The sequence below is a fragment of the Dioscorea cayenensis genome, chromosome 13 (assembly GCF_009730915.1).
Source record: "Dioscorea cayenensis subsp. rotundata cultivar TDr96_F1 chromosome 13, TDr96_F1_v2_PseudoChromosome.rev07_lg8_w22 25.fasta, whole genome shotgun sequence".
Taxonomy (NCBI): domain Eukaryota; kingdom Viridiplantae; phylum Streptophyta; class Magnoliopsida; order Dioscoreales; family Dioscoreaceae; genus Dioscorea; species Dioscorea cayenensis.
In genome coordinates this window covers 2,810,350-2,827,397 of record NC_052483.1, presented here as the reverse complement: position 1 = coordinate 2,827,397, position 17,048 = coordinate 2,810,350, and the positions used below count along the sequence as shown (strand labels likewise).

Below are 17,048 nucleotides of genomic sequence, written 5' to 3'. Positions count from 1 at the left end.
GCAAGTTAACACCTAACAATATAATTACAGAACATCTACGATTCTGTAAATCACATGACTTAAACCGGTTGTCTTTACAAGAAGGTAACTAGCCATAAATACTAAGTGTGGTAAGTGAACCAGGAAATGAAGACATCAGTACCAGAGAGCAATCTAAAAGGGCTGTCAAACAATTGTTACAATTCACAAGGGGAATACCTAACTTCCACCTGGAGTCATAATTAACACTCCACAACTTGACTGCATCAGCTAATGGACACCACAATTGCTAACTAACCTCCATCTTGACTCATAATTTACAATTTGAATTTAACTGTATTATCAAATGGACGGCATAATTAAAACAAAAAAAACCGGCGTCGCTTGTGATGGTTGTTAGATCCTGGTGGAGTCAATGTAAGTTTTTCGACATTGGCCGAGGCCCATTGATTAAAATCAGGGGAGGAGACCAACTCCCTCAAAGCTTTACTTGTTTGGTCCTTGGTGAACTTGTCCCACTCTTCCTCTGTGAATCTCCTCTTCTCTGGTGTGTTATGGAAAGTAGAGTAATAAGTTTCTCCATTTGGTGTCATTTGTTGTGAAGTTCCAGCCAAACCTGCATTTCACCAACAGCCTCTCAACTTATATATATATATATGTGTGTGTGTGTGTGTGTGTGTGTGTGTGAATTAGATAGATAGATCAGTCAGCATACAAACCTTGAGCAGGGGAAGCAAAAGAAGCCAATTTTGAATGTTTGGATTGTGATCTTGCAGAGTGAGAACCTGGTTCTCGACTCTGGTGTGAGTCATGACTGTCAAAATATTCACGGTGTGGAGCTCCAAATCTACTTTTAATATTCTTCATCATCTTCCTGCATGCCATTATCATATTATAGTTCATGGAAGAAAATGAAAACAATGTCACCTTAAAGAAATTTTCTGATTACTCTGAAGTAACATTTCACAAAATCTAGCAGAAACTTGAACATTAAGTAACATGAACAAAAAGGTACAATCAAACCATGAAGGAATATGCCAACAAGTAACAGGGAGAGATCAAGCAAACCTATTGGGAAAAGGATGCCTCAATTTGGCAAATGGGCGCCCTAAGCCCTTACATTACTGCCGAGAACTTTAGAACATGATCAGATTACAATAACTATGTAATACATTTAAAGCTAGCCTGCTAGGTGCCAATTTCAAATCAGTCAATGTCCAATACTTCTGGTCTAATAGAGAAGACTCAACAAACAAGGATGTAAAGAAGGAAATCAAGAAGTGTCAAGAAGGAATCCCTAACAGTAGGAACAGTGAAAAATCTGATAGGAGATGAGAATGTAGGATATTGGTCCAATACCCCTTCTCGGAATTCTGGTATGTGAACAGCTCATACCCCCATCACATGTTAAAGACCATACTGCCCTTCAACCAGTGTAATTACAAACAAAATGAGAGATATGAAAGCCAACTAAGCTCCCAAAAAAACAGATGGTCCCGTGTTAATTCTCCCCAGTTTCTGACAAAAAATACTTTTTTAGGGTAGAGAATTATAATATATATAATAAAGATAACAAAATATTAAACTAAGGATAATAATCAAACTAGTAAATAACACCAGATAAGCTCAACCAAATACAATGAGCATGTTCTCACAGATATTCACTTAGATTGAAGTCTTAAATCAATCCATATATGTGTGTGATTAAATCACATAAATCAGTCTAACAAGAGGTATGTTCAAGGCATTCCCAGGATGCCTATAAAATAGGGAATCCACCTACTTCTAGACTAGGCGTTAATTTGAACCATGCAGATAGTACATGCTAATAAAAAAAAATAATATTATATGCTTTGAAAGAAATATTTGGAATACATGCAGCATCTTACCTGAACAATCTGCGGAAAAATCTTAGCTTCCCCTTCGTCCTTATCATGATTGAAATAGTAATAGCAACAAGCAAAGTCTCCACTGCCAGCGGAACATCAAGAGAGCACTGAACAAAAGAGAACTTAGTTTGAATTTCAAACTGTGTCATGCAACAAAATATACCACTGAATGGCTGTCAAATGGTTCAGAATCAATAATGCAAACAATGGTTATAGCAATCATTATAATTACGAACTGAAATCCATTTGTACGTTTAAAAAAATCAAATAATACCTGAAGAATCATAACACCAGAGAAAATCATTGTTGCCCATTCAACAAAATAAGCAACACCAGTATCAACCAATCCTTCTTCCGTAAGAACCAGTTTACGAACACCCCAGTAGCCACACCAGGCACCAGCTAGGGCAAGGCCAACAAGAAGGAAGACTCCCAACTGCAGCAAATATTTAGTCAGATCAATAACATTACTCTGTCAGAAAATATCACCAAATATCATGGGTGCATTAAAGCAGCTAGTTCAAAGACCTTGACAATTGTATGAGCAATTCAAGGCAGATAAAAAAAATTACTTTGTCAGAAAATATCACCAGATACCATTGGTATATTAAAGCAATTCAAGGACCTTGACAATTGCTTGTTGAAAGAACTTGACAATTGTACAAGCAATTCAAGGATTAGAGGATAGGTTGCATATGCAGATGATAAAAAATCATAAGATTGTCTCAGATGTCACTGCCACACCACAAGGTATATCAACAGATATTAAGTTTAGTGAAAGTTGAAAGAGATTTTTACCTGCCACCCCTTTGACATTTTAAATATTACTTTCCATGTCCGCCTTCAATTTTATTTTGTTTATCACCTTTTGGAACTTTATATATTTTAACTTTAGTTAGAAAAAAAAACTTTTTTACCCTTACGTTTTTCTAAAAATCACTTCTATAATAAATATCACTAAATATTAGATATAAAATATGAGAACACCTTCGATTTTTAATTAAAAACCCATTATTCATTCATTACAAAGTAATTTTAACCATGGTTAAAAATCAATTCTAGGTAGTGGCAAGTAAAATAAAATTAAAGGAAAGTGTCACATGTAATATTTGAAAATTCAAAGTGGTGAAAATAAAAAAACCTCAATTTGAAAACATGTACGGAATATTTGAAAATTAAAAGGGGTGAAATATTCCACATCAATAATATTCTAAAAAAATAACATAAGTAATAAAATGAAATTTTTAGGGCACTTTTCATAATTGAGGAACACAATATAACTGGACATGGCAAAATATATTCATATATTTCAATTGCACAAGTGACATGATTCGAGACATTTACTCCATATGTGAACAATCATCCTGAAAGGATACAAATCCAAATTGGGAGAGGAGGGAGTAAGGAGGAAGGGAGGGAAGGAAGGGAGGAGAGAGGGGCAATAGAGAGAGGAGAGGGGGCAACAAATCTCCACAACACTTAAACCTAGATTTTTAGACTTAAAAGCAATAAAAAGAACTACATTTATGCCTGATAAAGAGTGGAAGAAACATTAATTCTGTCTCTTGAGCGGTAGCCTAACTTAGGTATCAAAGAGCCCCCTTGAGTATAAAGTACCCAAAGAGACCATTGCCAATTTTCTCTTATTTATTGACAAAAAGTATAACCCATTGTTTTGGCTGAGATGGAGATATAGGGACAATCTTCCAAAAGGACTAGTCAAATCCCGGTCTATGCTAACATCATTATCAACTCATTTGACTCGTTGATTACGGTCTACTCTGACCCAAGGATGAACAGATTTTTGCATCAACAATTTAACACATTTCGTAGGAATGCTTCTGAAAAATGCAGAACTCTATAATAATTGAAAACAGGCATAACCTATCTTGGGTCCAGAAGACACGGCCTAAGGAATAAAGCAGAACCTGCCTGAACAAGTAGCATTACGAATTTGTTCAAGCACTGACCAAAGCCCTCATCCAAAGCTCGACACAAGGATAACTCACTGAAGAAAAACAGACAGACAAAACAAGCCCTTCATACCATGGAGTAGCAAAAGTGTCTTGACCTCCCCAAGCCATATAAAGGAAAGGGATGTTCTTAAGGAGCTTGGCAGAATGCTCGGCCACACAAATCTTTGGTCCAAGAGGCAAGGCCCAACCAAGGAACTAAGCCAAACCTGCTTGCACGACCAACAACATAAATTGACAGGTGCTAACCTAGCCCTCTTTCAAAGCTTGACATACGGACATAGCTTACCAAAGGAATACATGCGAGCAAAAACAAGTCGTCCGCATTGTCTTGTTGTTCATCCCCAAGATGTCACAAATTCAAGTAGATGAAAAACCATGTCCTGACACTCTGGCACTGAAGAGGACAACTGCCGAATAACCGAAATCAAAGGTAGCTGCAACTGAGGATGATACATTCAAGAGCATAACCAGAGGTATAAAATGCTCAACCACTGGCCCTACAATAAGTTGGCATTAAAAATTAAAATTTCCAATGGGTATTTACCACTTACCACATCACTCATCACCAATCTCTTCAACCTAATGTTCCCACTGGTGTCAATTTTAGCAATTTGGCAACACTAGCAATTCTAAATACTCAAAGTACAGGAGAACCCAACAAATCCTTTGCAACATAGCATCTGTGTACTTGGATTCTAAAATGGTAGACCCTTGAGTGATGCCCAAGAAACAAGCTCTCCAAGCTTATAGAAAATCATAATGTTGAGGAAGGTAATTCTTCATTTGATCAAGAATGAGGATTTTGGTAGTCTTTGAAAAATTTTCAACCAATGTTCAGACTTCAATCATGAGAAGCTTTATCATCTAACATAATTTAGGTCTATGAAGTGGGAAAAATATAGACTCATAGAATATCTTGAGATGCTCTCTTGACATTTGGATTTGACAATTTGTTTGTGGAAACATGATGCTAAAAAGATTATTTTATTTATTATTTTTTTTTTTACCACCCTTTGTTGATGACAACTGGGCATAGAAAAAGAAAATTATTGCCTTAAAAAAAAAATCACCACTTTCTCTAAGGCCTATAAGCTGAATGGATTTGAGTTGTCCAAGAAAATTTGTAGTAAAAGAAGGAATCAGTGGAAAAATGGTCGAGTCAAATGATAAAATAAAAGGAAATAGCAAGGCTTCCGCTGCAGAGTTGCTTGAGGATGCGGAAGTTGACAAAAATGGGGTGGGTTTGATAAGGGATTTGGTGTTGCTGGTATCAATTGTTTGGGCTTGGAAGAAGTATTAAAGCATGGATTGAAGAAGATAAGAGGTGGGGGGAGAAGGAGGGTGGTGTTAGAAAAGAGGGTTGCTTTGGAAGAAAAGTGGAGGAAATTGCAAATTGCTGAGTTGGACCTATTTTTGTAGTGAAGTGAGTGAATTGATTCATGAGTAGGCCAAGGAAAAACCACTGTGTCCCCTTAAAATGTCAAAAAAGGCCTTGGCCTTGACTAAGATGCCCCCTATAACAGCATTTTCCATCTCCGCTACCATGATCTCTAGATCTCATCCAACTTAGCTGAGAGGATCATCCATTGGCACGAACAGCTACTCGAGACCAAGTCATCACCCAAGACACCCATCTTCTTGATATCAGGAACAACCAAGAAGGCTGCAATTCCCTCGCATCACCTTCTTCAAAGACAAAATGGTCTTGATACAGCATGACAATCTCAAGAGCATTCACCATCATTACGACATTAGTGAAAAGTGATTGTGTCACAGCAATCCTCTACTTAGACTCCTCTTCAATGGAGAAAGGGTTTTCACCTCAATCAAGGTCAAGGTACATACTGTTGCAACAACCTCTATCTTCACTAGCACAATCTCTCGATTCGAACTAGCCAAGAGGACCATCCTTTAATGAGAACAACTCCTTAGGACCAGTCACTACACAAAGATATAAATCTCCTCGATGTTGCAAATAACCAAGGAGATTGTGTTTTCTTCAGTTATCTTCATCCAAGGGAAAATAGTCTTGATCTAGTACGATGATCTTGAAAGTGTTTACAACCACTACTGAGTCGATAAAAAGCAATTGCATCTCCGCAATCCTTTCCTTAGGAAAACTTCCCTTTATTGAAAGAAAGGTATTAACCTTAATAAAGGTTGAGATGGCCACTATAGCAGCAACCTCTATCTCTACTATTACGATCCAGCCGGGAAGATCATCCTTTAATGCATACAGCTCTTCAGGACCAAGTGACCATCCAAGATATCTATATGCCTCGATGTTGGGAACAAGTGAATCTACCCCTCATTCCGTCACATTTGTTCAAACAAAATGATCTTGAGCCAACTTAATGACCTCGAAAGCCCGCTATTATCGAGTTGATGAAGATCGACTGTGTCTTTGCCATCCTCATAGCAAGAATCCCATGCATAGGAGAAAAAGCCTTGACTTAGTTAAGGTGCTGGCTACAACAACATCCCGTCTTTGCCACTACAATCTCTCGATCCAACTTACTTGAGAGGATTATCCTTTAGAAGAAGTGTGATTGGTTCCTTAAGACCAGGTCATCACCCAAGGCATCTATTCCTCAATATCAGGAACTACCAAAGCTGCACTTCCTTTCATCACCTTCATCCAAAGCAAAATAATCATGATACAACGCAATGTCCATAAGCATTTACCAAAGCTATTGTCACAATCCTATTGATGGAAGGTTACCGCGGCGAGAATGCCTTAGTTTTTTTTTTTTCTGGAGGCACTGTGATGGCGCAACGACAGCCCTTGCCCGTTGCCAGCCAAAACCTCACCCCACCACAAGGGTCAATAAAGCACAAACGGAAGTAAATAAGAACACATACAAAGATAGACAGCCCAAACTTAGCTTAGCCTTTTATTGATCTCTCCCAACTAGATCAACTCTCGACGATTACACATGCATCCCTCAATGCTTGCTCGATCACTCGAGCCCTACAAAATTGCCAGCTACAAGGCCTATTTATGTAAGCCACCAAGAGACCTTAGCGGTTACCAAAACCGCCCACTACATGGAAATTACCAAAAACCGGCCACTAGTGGTCATGGGATGAGGAATCACCTCACTACATAAAAATGGATGAGAAACTGCCCACTTTTTCCATCCTTAGGAGATCATGCCCCCTCGGTGGAACCGTCTACCCCAACCGTTACCGCCAAAGATCATCATGAACATGCGTCAACCGCTCTAGCAACCGCCCATTGCAACCGTTCCCGCTCATGTCTTTGGTCAAAGCCACTTGCCCATGACTGAGCGCCCATGTCCTCCATCACCTTAGTGGATGATTAGAGCAACCTCTTGGAGGAACCGCCCACTATTCCATTACTTCAGCAACCGTCTGGAGCAACCACCGGCTCCTCAACCGCCCACGTCCATTGGACGCGCGCGGGCACTCCCCGCACGTATCTCGGTCACGCGAGCATGGCAGCCAGCCCACGCACGCACGCTCATGTCTCTTGGTCACACCTGCGAGCCCATCCGGTAGCGGAAGGTTTTCTTAGCCACGTCTGCTTGGTCAACTTCCCGCGACAAGTTTTCTCGGTCATGCAACAAGGCTCCCTCGGTTGCGGCAAATTTTCCCGAACACCCCTCGGTTGTCAAGATAGATTTTTCCGTGCATCTGCCTACCGAGGGGTTTCCATACTTAGAATATTCTTGGCCTCTTTCCTCTCAGCCAAGATTACCTCGATAATGCCAAGTCACTACTGGACGGCCCGTTAGACCGTTACAGCTATCTAGTTGATGAAGAATAACTACGTCTCCTGATCCTCTTGTTAAGAAGCCTCATTTTCTTTGGAATAGGGATCTTAGATGTGACCAAACTTGACGTGCCCATTATAGCAACACCCGATATCTTCACTGCTACGATCTCTCGGTCTAACTTAGCCTAGAGGATTATTTTTTTATGCGAACTCCTTAAGACAATGTTACCACCCAAGACATCCATCTCGTCGAACTCAAGAACCACCACAAAGGCTACCGAGGCTACACCACCTTTTGTCATCTTTGCCCATAACAAAATGGTCTTAATCCGGCATGACGACCTCAAGATCATTCACAACTACTACCGAGTCGATGAAAAGCAATTACCTCTCCACAATCCTTTTCTTAGCGTTGGAATAATTGCTTTAGCCTCGACTAAGATTGTGATGACCGCTATAGCAACACCCTCTATCTCTACTACCACAATCTCTAGATCCAACATAACTAAGAAGATCATCCTTTGGTGCGAACAACTATACAGCACAAGGTTTCGACTAAGACATCCATCTCCTCTTTCTCAGGAACAGAGGAGGTTGGACTTCCTTGTATCACCTGGCCTAAAACAAAATGATCATGATTTTGCGTGATAACCTTGAGCGTGTTCAAACTGCCACTATTGAGTCAAGAAGGAATGATTGTCTCATGATTCTCTTCCTAAGATAGCACCCCATTGTTGGAAGAGGGGCCTTGGCTGTAACCAAACTCAATGTGCATGTTGCAACAACATCCTCTATCTTTACTATTACAATCTCTTAATCCGACTTAACAAGAAGGATTATTCTTTGGTACGAACAATACCACAGGGCAAAGTTACCACCCAAGATATCCATCTCTTTCATGTCAGGAATGATCAAGAAGGCTACACCTTCCATTACTTTCATCCAAGACAAGCTATTCCAGAGGCAACGTAATACCCTCAAAAGCATTCATCACCGCTAGCAAGTCAAAGGAGTGACTATGGCTCTTGATCTTCTTCTTAGGATAACTCTTCTTCCTTGAAGCAAGAGCCTTAGCCGTGACCAAGGGTGCCCACTATAGCAACACCCTTTATTCTCATCACTATGATCTTATGATCCAACTTAGGCGAAAGGATTATCTTTTGGCACAAACAACTTCTCAAGACTAAATTACCACCTAAGATATCGATCTCCTTAATGTTAAGAAAAACCACGACAATTGCACCCGCTTTCATCATCTTCATCCACAACAAAATAATCTTAATCCAACACCACCACCTCGAGAGAGTTCGGAACCACTACCAAGCCAGTGAAGAACAATTATATCTCCACGATCTTGTTAGGAAGACTGCTAAAATAAGGGTCATGGCCTCAATCAAGGGTGAGATGGCTGTTGCCACAGCACGCTCTATCCCACTACCGTGATCTCTAGATCAGACTTAACTAAGAAAATCGTCCTTTAGCACAAATAACACATCAAAACCAGATCATGACCTAAGAATCCATCCCTTCTATGTCAAGAATGGCCATGAAAGCTGATGCGCATCTTTCCGTCATCTTTGTCCAAGAAAAAATAGTGGTTTTTTTTTAAATATTGCAAAAAAAAAAAGCATTTTTTGGATTATTTACCAAAATACGCATTTTAGGGGAAAACGGGAAAAGTTTTCTCGTTCTTTTTTTTTAAATACAAAAATGGGAGAGCATCTCCCGTTTTCACTTTTCTTTACAAAAAAAATTAAAAGAACAAGTGAAAACGGGATATGCACTCCCATTTTCACTTTTTTTTAAATAAAAAAAATTGGGCCACTAACGGCCATAAAAATGGTAACAATGGATGAAATGTTACCCTTTTTTTTGTTACTGTTTCATTTTTTCCCCTTATATAATCCGCACTTAATATCACCTCCCATCCATTCTCATTTTCTCCCCTTCTAATCCTATTTCAACTTCTAATTGTTCGGTATTTTATACTTATACATGTACGGGATTTCTGTTGATAATTTTCGATGACGTTGTTAAGATTATAGAGTGACCACATTTCATCCATTTTACTGGAAAAGGTAATTTTTTTTATACTTGGATAATCTACCATATTATTAGGTTAATTTTTTATTAATAATTGTATTAAATTATTAGTTTAAATTAATAATTGTATTCTGTCATAATTATTAATTGTTTTAATAATTGCCTTAGCGGCTCCCCAAGCATGTTTAATTAAATAACCCACTATATTTTTAGGCCTTTTATTAATAATTGTATTATGTCATTAGTTTTTATGAATAATTGTAATATATCATAATTAATTATTGCATTAATAATTATTATATTAGCACCGAATAATGTTTATTTAGATAACTTACTATATTATTAGGTTAATTTTTTATTAATGACTGCAGTATGCCATCAGTTTTTATTAATAATTGTATTATGTCATAATTATTAATTATATTAATAATTGTCTTATTAGCGACCCAAGCATGTCTGATTGGACAACCTGCTATATTAATAGGTTAATTTTTTTATTGATAATTGTATATTATTTTTTATTAAAACATTTTTATCTATTTAGGGTTTAGATCTTAATGTTTAGGGTTAAGAGTTTATTGTTTAGTGTTTAATTTTTCGAGTTGACTATGTAGGGATTTGGGATAAAGGTTAGATAGATGATGTATTATATGAATAACACCAATGCTTATGGTCTAGCGTGGAATCATATTTAATTTTTCGATGATATATGTTAGGATTTATGATTTTTTTTTTCATGTCTTATATTTTTTCAGGTCAACCTATTTTATTTTTCCATTTGTGTTATTTATTATCAAATTGATTATTTTATAACTTCTTACAACCTGATTAGGTTCTAAAGTGCAGACATGTGTCTATTGTAGAGCCTCATCCTGAAATCACATGCCTTTCAAGAGAAGCCAAGTTCTACCATGCGGCTCAAATTCTTAATTTCCGAATTAATGCTGCTCTTGTGAGCGCATTAGTGAAGAGATGGCGGACGAAAACACACGTTCCACCTTACATGCTGTGAAACAACAATAACATTGGAAGATGTCTCGCTATTACTGGGCTTACCCACTAACAACCGCGAAGTCATTGGGCAAACTTCCGGCTTAGGAAGTGCTCTCTATGCAGAGTTGCTCGGAGTGGTCCCACTAGCGGAACAAAGGGAAGTTCAGAGTATAACACTAACGTGGCTTGAGGAAACACCTGATATGTTGTTATACGATGCAGGTCAACAAGAGATAGAATGCCATGCACGTGCCTATATCTTAAGGCTTATCGGTTGCGTCCTCAAATCGAATGTCCCAGAACAAGGTTCATTTGAAACGGTTACCACTTTAGAGGGATTTTACAGAAAGCGGAAGATACAGTTGGGTTTCAGCACGTATAGCAACCCTGTATAGGTTTTTATGCCGTGCATCTAACAAGGATATGAAAAATATCAGTGGATTGATGATATTACTTCAACCATGGACATGGTACAGGATTTCAAATATATCCCCTCGAACCCGTTTTGTCATATCCTTTACTCTGGCCCGTAGGTGAGAATAAATTAAATTGATGCTGCATTTTAACTCGATTATAATAAATTGAATTGTAAATCATCCTCATTTTTTAGGTGGGCACACATTGAAGTGGATGACAATAGCAAGCACAATGTGAAGGTATACAGCCAGTTACTGTATCGCTTAGAAATGCAACAAGTAATGTTAAAAAAATTGATAATACATGCGCATATGGACGATAACACAAGTTCGAGGGGATATATTTGAAATCCTATACCATGCCCATGATTGAATTAATATCATCAATCCACTAATATTCTTCATATCCTTGTTGGATGCACGACATAAAGGCTTATACAGGGTTACTATACATGCTGAACCCCAACTATATCTTCCATTTTCTGTAAAATCCCTCAAAAGTGATAACCATTTCATATGAACCCTGTTCTGGGACATTCTGTTTGAGGACGCAACAGATAAGGCTTAGGATATAGGCACGTGCATAACATTCTATCTCTCGTTGACCTACATCGTATGACAACATGCAAAATATTTCCTCAAGCCACGTTAGTGTTATACTCTAACCTTTCCTTTGCTCCGCAAGTAGGACCATTTCGAGCAACTCCACACAAAAAACACTTCTTAAGCCGAAAGTCTACCCAATGACTTCGTGATCGTTAATGGGTAAGCTCAATAACAGTGCCGCATCTTCCAACGTTATTGTTGTTTCACCGCATGTAAGGTGGAACATGTGTTTTCGTCCGCCATCTCTCCACTAATGCACTCACCAGAGCAACATCAATTTGGAATTTAAGAATTTGAGCCGCATGGTAGAATCCGGCTTCTCTTAAAAAGCAAGTGATTTCAAGAGGAGACCCTACAATAGACACATATCTGCACCTTAGAAGTTATAAATTAATCAATTTGATAATACATAACACAAATAGAAAAATAAAATAGGTTGACCTTAAAAAAATATAAGACACGAAAAAAATAATAAATCCAAACATATATCATTTAAAAATAAAATATGATTGCACGCTAAACCATAAAATTAGTGTGTTATTTATATAATACATCATCTATCTAACCCTACACTCAAATCCCAAATCCCAAATACGAGAAAAAAAACCATTGTCAGTTCTTTTCTTTGTTGACAGGAAGTCCAACCCACCCAAATCGATGGACCTGAGTTTAATAGGAAATAGAGAAAGCCAGTCCGAAAAGAACTAGTCCTATCTCTATCTACGTGACATTATTGATATCACCCATCATCTAACTCATCAATATGTTTTGATTCCAAGAGGAGACAAATTCCACATTGACATAAATTGCGTCAATGGTAGTTTGTCATTCCTTTTCAGTAACGGACCATGAAGTCCTTCCATATGGTTTATTTAACCAAAGGTCCTCCTTTTCTACATGTATTTAAAAACCCATTAGATGTTAAATTAATTTGTTTAACCCCCTTTTAAAAAATAATAATAACTTTCAAAATTACTACTCTGACCCTTTAGCTTCACATTTTCACTCCATGTCTCTTACTAGCCAACAAACTTGCCCGCCCCATGTAGCTCTCAGGATGAAGCTAGGGCAAGCCTGCCCCACCATTAGGAGAGCCCAATCTGGTCATGCCGACTCACTAAGGCAAGGTAAGCTCAACCTGACCCCAAGTAGCTACCACGTGCAAGCAAGCTATGGCCATGCAAGTTGGTCGGGCCTGGAACAAGCTTCCCCAAGGCCGGTAGGACAAGCTCACCCTAGTTTCACGCAAGCTCCCCCAGCCACTACAAGGTCGATGTGACCAAACAACCGCGTAGAGCTCACCAAAGACGATGAAAAAAAAAATTTAAAAAGGTAAATTGGTAATTTTATTAAAAAAGAGATGCTTGAAGACTAAGTTTGAAATAGCAAAGAGTTGTCGGGCATAGATAAAGCTCTAGGGATTTGAAAGTCCTTTTAAAAATTAAAAAAGACCTCCAAGTCATTTTCCCTTCTCTTTTTCCAGCCATGTTAAATTAAAACCTGCATTTACTGAACTGACACGCAAGTTCACAGCACAAACGATAGAAAAACCAGTGAATAGGAAAAGCAGACCTAAACCGAACCTGTTGATACTTGAAAAACTGAACCAAACCTATATTCAGTCAAGGGTTTACAAAAGAAATCCAGCACTTAATGCTTCAAAAGAATTTAAGATTAAGAAGGGTCATGGAGACTCTTCACCACACGAAGCCACCTGAAAGGCTATATTAGCTCATTCACTCCAGTAAGCACAAGATATAAATGTAGGCGAACAACAAAGTTATAAATGACATATATATATATATATACATATGAGCTCAAAAAAAGGTTTTTTTGCTTCTGATTACTCAAAAATTCACATACTTGAAGCAAATCAAGCTAACCTCTCTGAAAATTTTACTAAGCCTTAAGTTTTTTGAACTTAGAAACAATACACTGATTCATTAATCAAAAATTTTATATTGCTTTTAAAGTTCTAACCCATTAAAACAAGACAAATGGTAATCATAGAAGGGATTTAGAATCTCAAAATAGTAGAACAAATACATAAAGCAGTGCAGCCTTATTAGGGTAGAAAATTTTCTTTGTTTTCAACAGATCACTAATTGAAGTTCCATGCGCAAACAAACCTAACCAACAAGACAAAAGTTGAACATCCATGCCATTACCACACAATGTAAATGTAGTCAGAACTCTGTAAAGATAACTTACATACAGGATTGTGCATGTCTTCACCAATGCCAATCTCTATAAGGACTGCGCGTAATAATCCAGAAACATAATGTAGAATAACAGTGGCTGCGCCAACCTATTTATATAAATAAGTAATTCATCATTGAGAGGAAATATAAGACACAACATGAAAAGCTTGGAAATTTACTCAAAAATTGATGCTTACAATTGATGAATACATAAATATCGCTAGTGAACTTTTTCGGCCTGTTGGCAGCAACTTCATGCCCTGCAAGCAAATAAACAACAAGAGATGCAGTTAATTGAAGGGGTTAATTTCCTGATTTTCCCAATGAAAGTCAGGAAATGAGTATAATGTTAAAATTCATTTGGCATAGAAGTCAGGTATTCACACAAAGACCCACAACATGTGAAAGATATGTAATCTTTACCACTACAACCATCACCATAAAATACAACTGAAACTACAAAAGACAAGTGAGATTTTGTGTGCAACTGAGTACTTCACAAGTTAAAACTAAATGGTTAAACAGAAAACAAATAACATTTTTCCAAGTAGATATCCATGAGAGAAAGACTGACTCAGAGCAATCAATTGGAAAAACAATTTTAAGAAACTCAAGAATATTCTCATTTCAATTTTAAAGTAGTAACAAACAACAACAACAAAAACAATGGCATGAGATTTTGTTTCATTTCATCCACTACAACTCCTCTGATATACCCGATGACATCCAATAGCACCCTAACCAACAAAGGACTCTAAATCCTAAAGCAAACATGTATTTACAAAAGGTGTCCTCATTTCAAGATGCACAATGTAGCCATAAATCATAAGGTCATAATCAAAGCATAATAAGATTTAGTCATAGAACACAAGATCTTAATCAGAGCATAATGAGATGTAGCCATGGAACATAAGATCTCAATTAAACCATACTGAGATGTAGCCATAGGTCATAGGATCTTAATCAAAGCATAATGAGATGTAGCCATAGAACATAAGACCTTAATCAAAGTTTAATGAAACATATCAATTTCCCCAACACAGAGAACATAAGCTGATACAACAGTCTAAGAAAATGAGAAAGGAAAGCATTACCTGGAAAAGGATCATCAGAATAACAAGAATAATACCAATAGTCATGGCACTACCATAATAGAACACTAACGACTCACTGAGAACCCTCGACAGCAACATCAAAACCATTCCCACGACCAGAAAGACCACACGATGAAACAAGAACTCTGGGAAAGAATAACAAATTTTAAATTCAAGAAATACAACAAACACCAACAATGAATTCATCCCAACAATCAAATTTTAAGAAAATCCACCTTCATCATTATAAACCTCAATGGGACTCGCGAAATTAATCGACCTTCGAATGTCCAAAATCACGTCTCCATAAGGCGATATAGAATGCATCCAAGAACCTTTGTAGAGCCTCTGCCACTGAGAATCAGAGCACATGCAAAGCCCAATCGACGAATTCCTAATAGAACAAGACAAGATTAACATCAAAGAAAGGAAAAACACTCACAATCAGCTAGGGTTTGATCCATTACCTATGGAGGCAGACCTCGACGGTCAGAGGATGAAGGAAACCATCCCCCTGATCGACCGAGACTCTGATTTTCCGGGAGTGGGCGAATTTTCTAAGGTTTTGAAGCCGTGGTAAACCGCGGAAGTGGACGCGATTGCAGGCGACAATGGAACCCGACGATGCGCCGGGAGAGTTCGCCACCGACTGGCCGGAGGGAAGCCGGAGCTTAGCTATCGGCGAGAGCTCTTCGGGGAAGGCGAAGGAGTCTCCGGCGACAGCGAAGAGGAGAACGATGATGGAGAGGAGGAGCTGTACGATGGGTTTGGCCTTCATCGCCTTTTCGAATGAAACGATGAGATTACCGTTGGGACGAGAGCTTTATAGGCGGTGGAGGGACATAGTTCGGGTCGGATCCAGTAAGTTTTCGACACCCGACCCGTTAAGAACCCAAATAAGTTGTATTCAATGTTTAACATCTATTCTATAGGGTGAAAAAATTAGTTTGCATTTAAAAAAAAAAATCACATACTAATGATTGGGAAAGACAACCGCTAGATGGTACAGTGGAAGTCACCATGAGTAGTGGATAAGTGGTGTAAGGTCTAATCCCTTATGCTACAATATTGTATAGCATTGCGTAAATATATTATAGATATACTAAATAAATATTGTATTGGATTGTTCATAAATGTTTTATCGGGCCCCATGTGGGAGGAGTTGTATTCTCCATCCCTCTTGGATTGCAAGACAGGGGATTTACCATTATGGAGTTGAAGTCATTAATATATCATTTTGGACGCACATGGTAAGGTCTAATTGTCTCATGTGTTAGTCATTATTAAGCTACCATAACTAGCTCACCACTATGCTTGCATGTCCCTCTAACACCCCCCTTCTTGGGGTGGTGCTTCTCCTCATTCATAAAAAAATAAAATAAAATAATTGGGATAATCGTCAATGTTCATGACTAATGTAAAAGTAAAACCAATGTTTTGAAACCCAGCTAATTAGACCCGGTGCAACTGGACCCACCCAGATCACCAGGTTGAGTCAACTCGGGCTTATAAATAATAAATATTATTTTAAATTTTCTAGATTTTTAAATGTTTGTAACCTACCATAGTTAAGGTGACTAGTTGTTTTTCAAGCAAAGGTGAGGTCTTGGATTTAAATGTTAAAATAAACATATGTAAATTTATTTTATAATAAACTTTTGTAATTTCCTATATTTCAAAAAAATAAAAAAATTTATACTCCTCTTAATTCCATAAATACATATAACACATCAATATTTGAATGTATAATTTAATTAAATATCAATTAATACTAAACTTTTAAGAACCGAATCAGGTTATTAGAATCAATTAAATCTGAGTTTATATTTTACACTATGGTTTTTTTATAAAATCATCAAATATATGCTTATGATTTACCCTCATTCATATATCTTTATGTTTATAAATCATACTGATTTATTATATGATATTAAAAAACATTGAATTTGTTAAGGGTTACTTTTTTTTTGTTGGTATCTATAAATTAAAAAAATATATATTTATTTGTTATACTTTTATATTATTATTTTTTTCAAATTCTTAGCAATTATAGTACACATTTTTATATTTATATTTAATTAAAACTATTAAGAATATTTTATAAATATAAAG

At 37.4% G+C, this 17,048-nt stretch overlaps 1 protein-coding gene across 1 annotated transcript; it reads right to left on the bottom strand.

Moving 5' to 3' along the window:
- Nucleotides 1–5: 5 nt before the first annotated feature.
- On the bottom strand, nt 6–15,714 carry LOC120274785. The gene is made up of 9 exons (XM_039281322.1): nt 15,404–15,714; nt 15,173–15,330; nt 14,937–15,082; nt 14,040–14,102; nt 13,857–13,949; nt 2,143–2,304; nt 1,869–1,975; nt 699–853; nt 6–595 (listed from the first exon to the last, which is right to left on the bottom strand). The coding sequence occupies exons 1-9, from the start codon at nt 15,712–15,714 to the stop codon at nt 339–341; spliced, it is 1,452 nt and encodes a 483-aa protein (XP_039137256.1). The 3' UTR covers nt 6–338.
- Between the last annotated feature and the right edge of the window lie 1,334 nt (nt 15,715–17,048).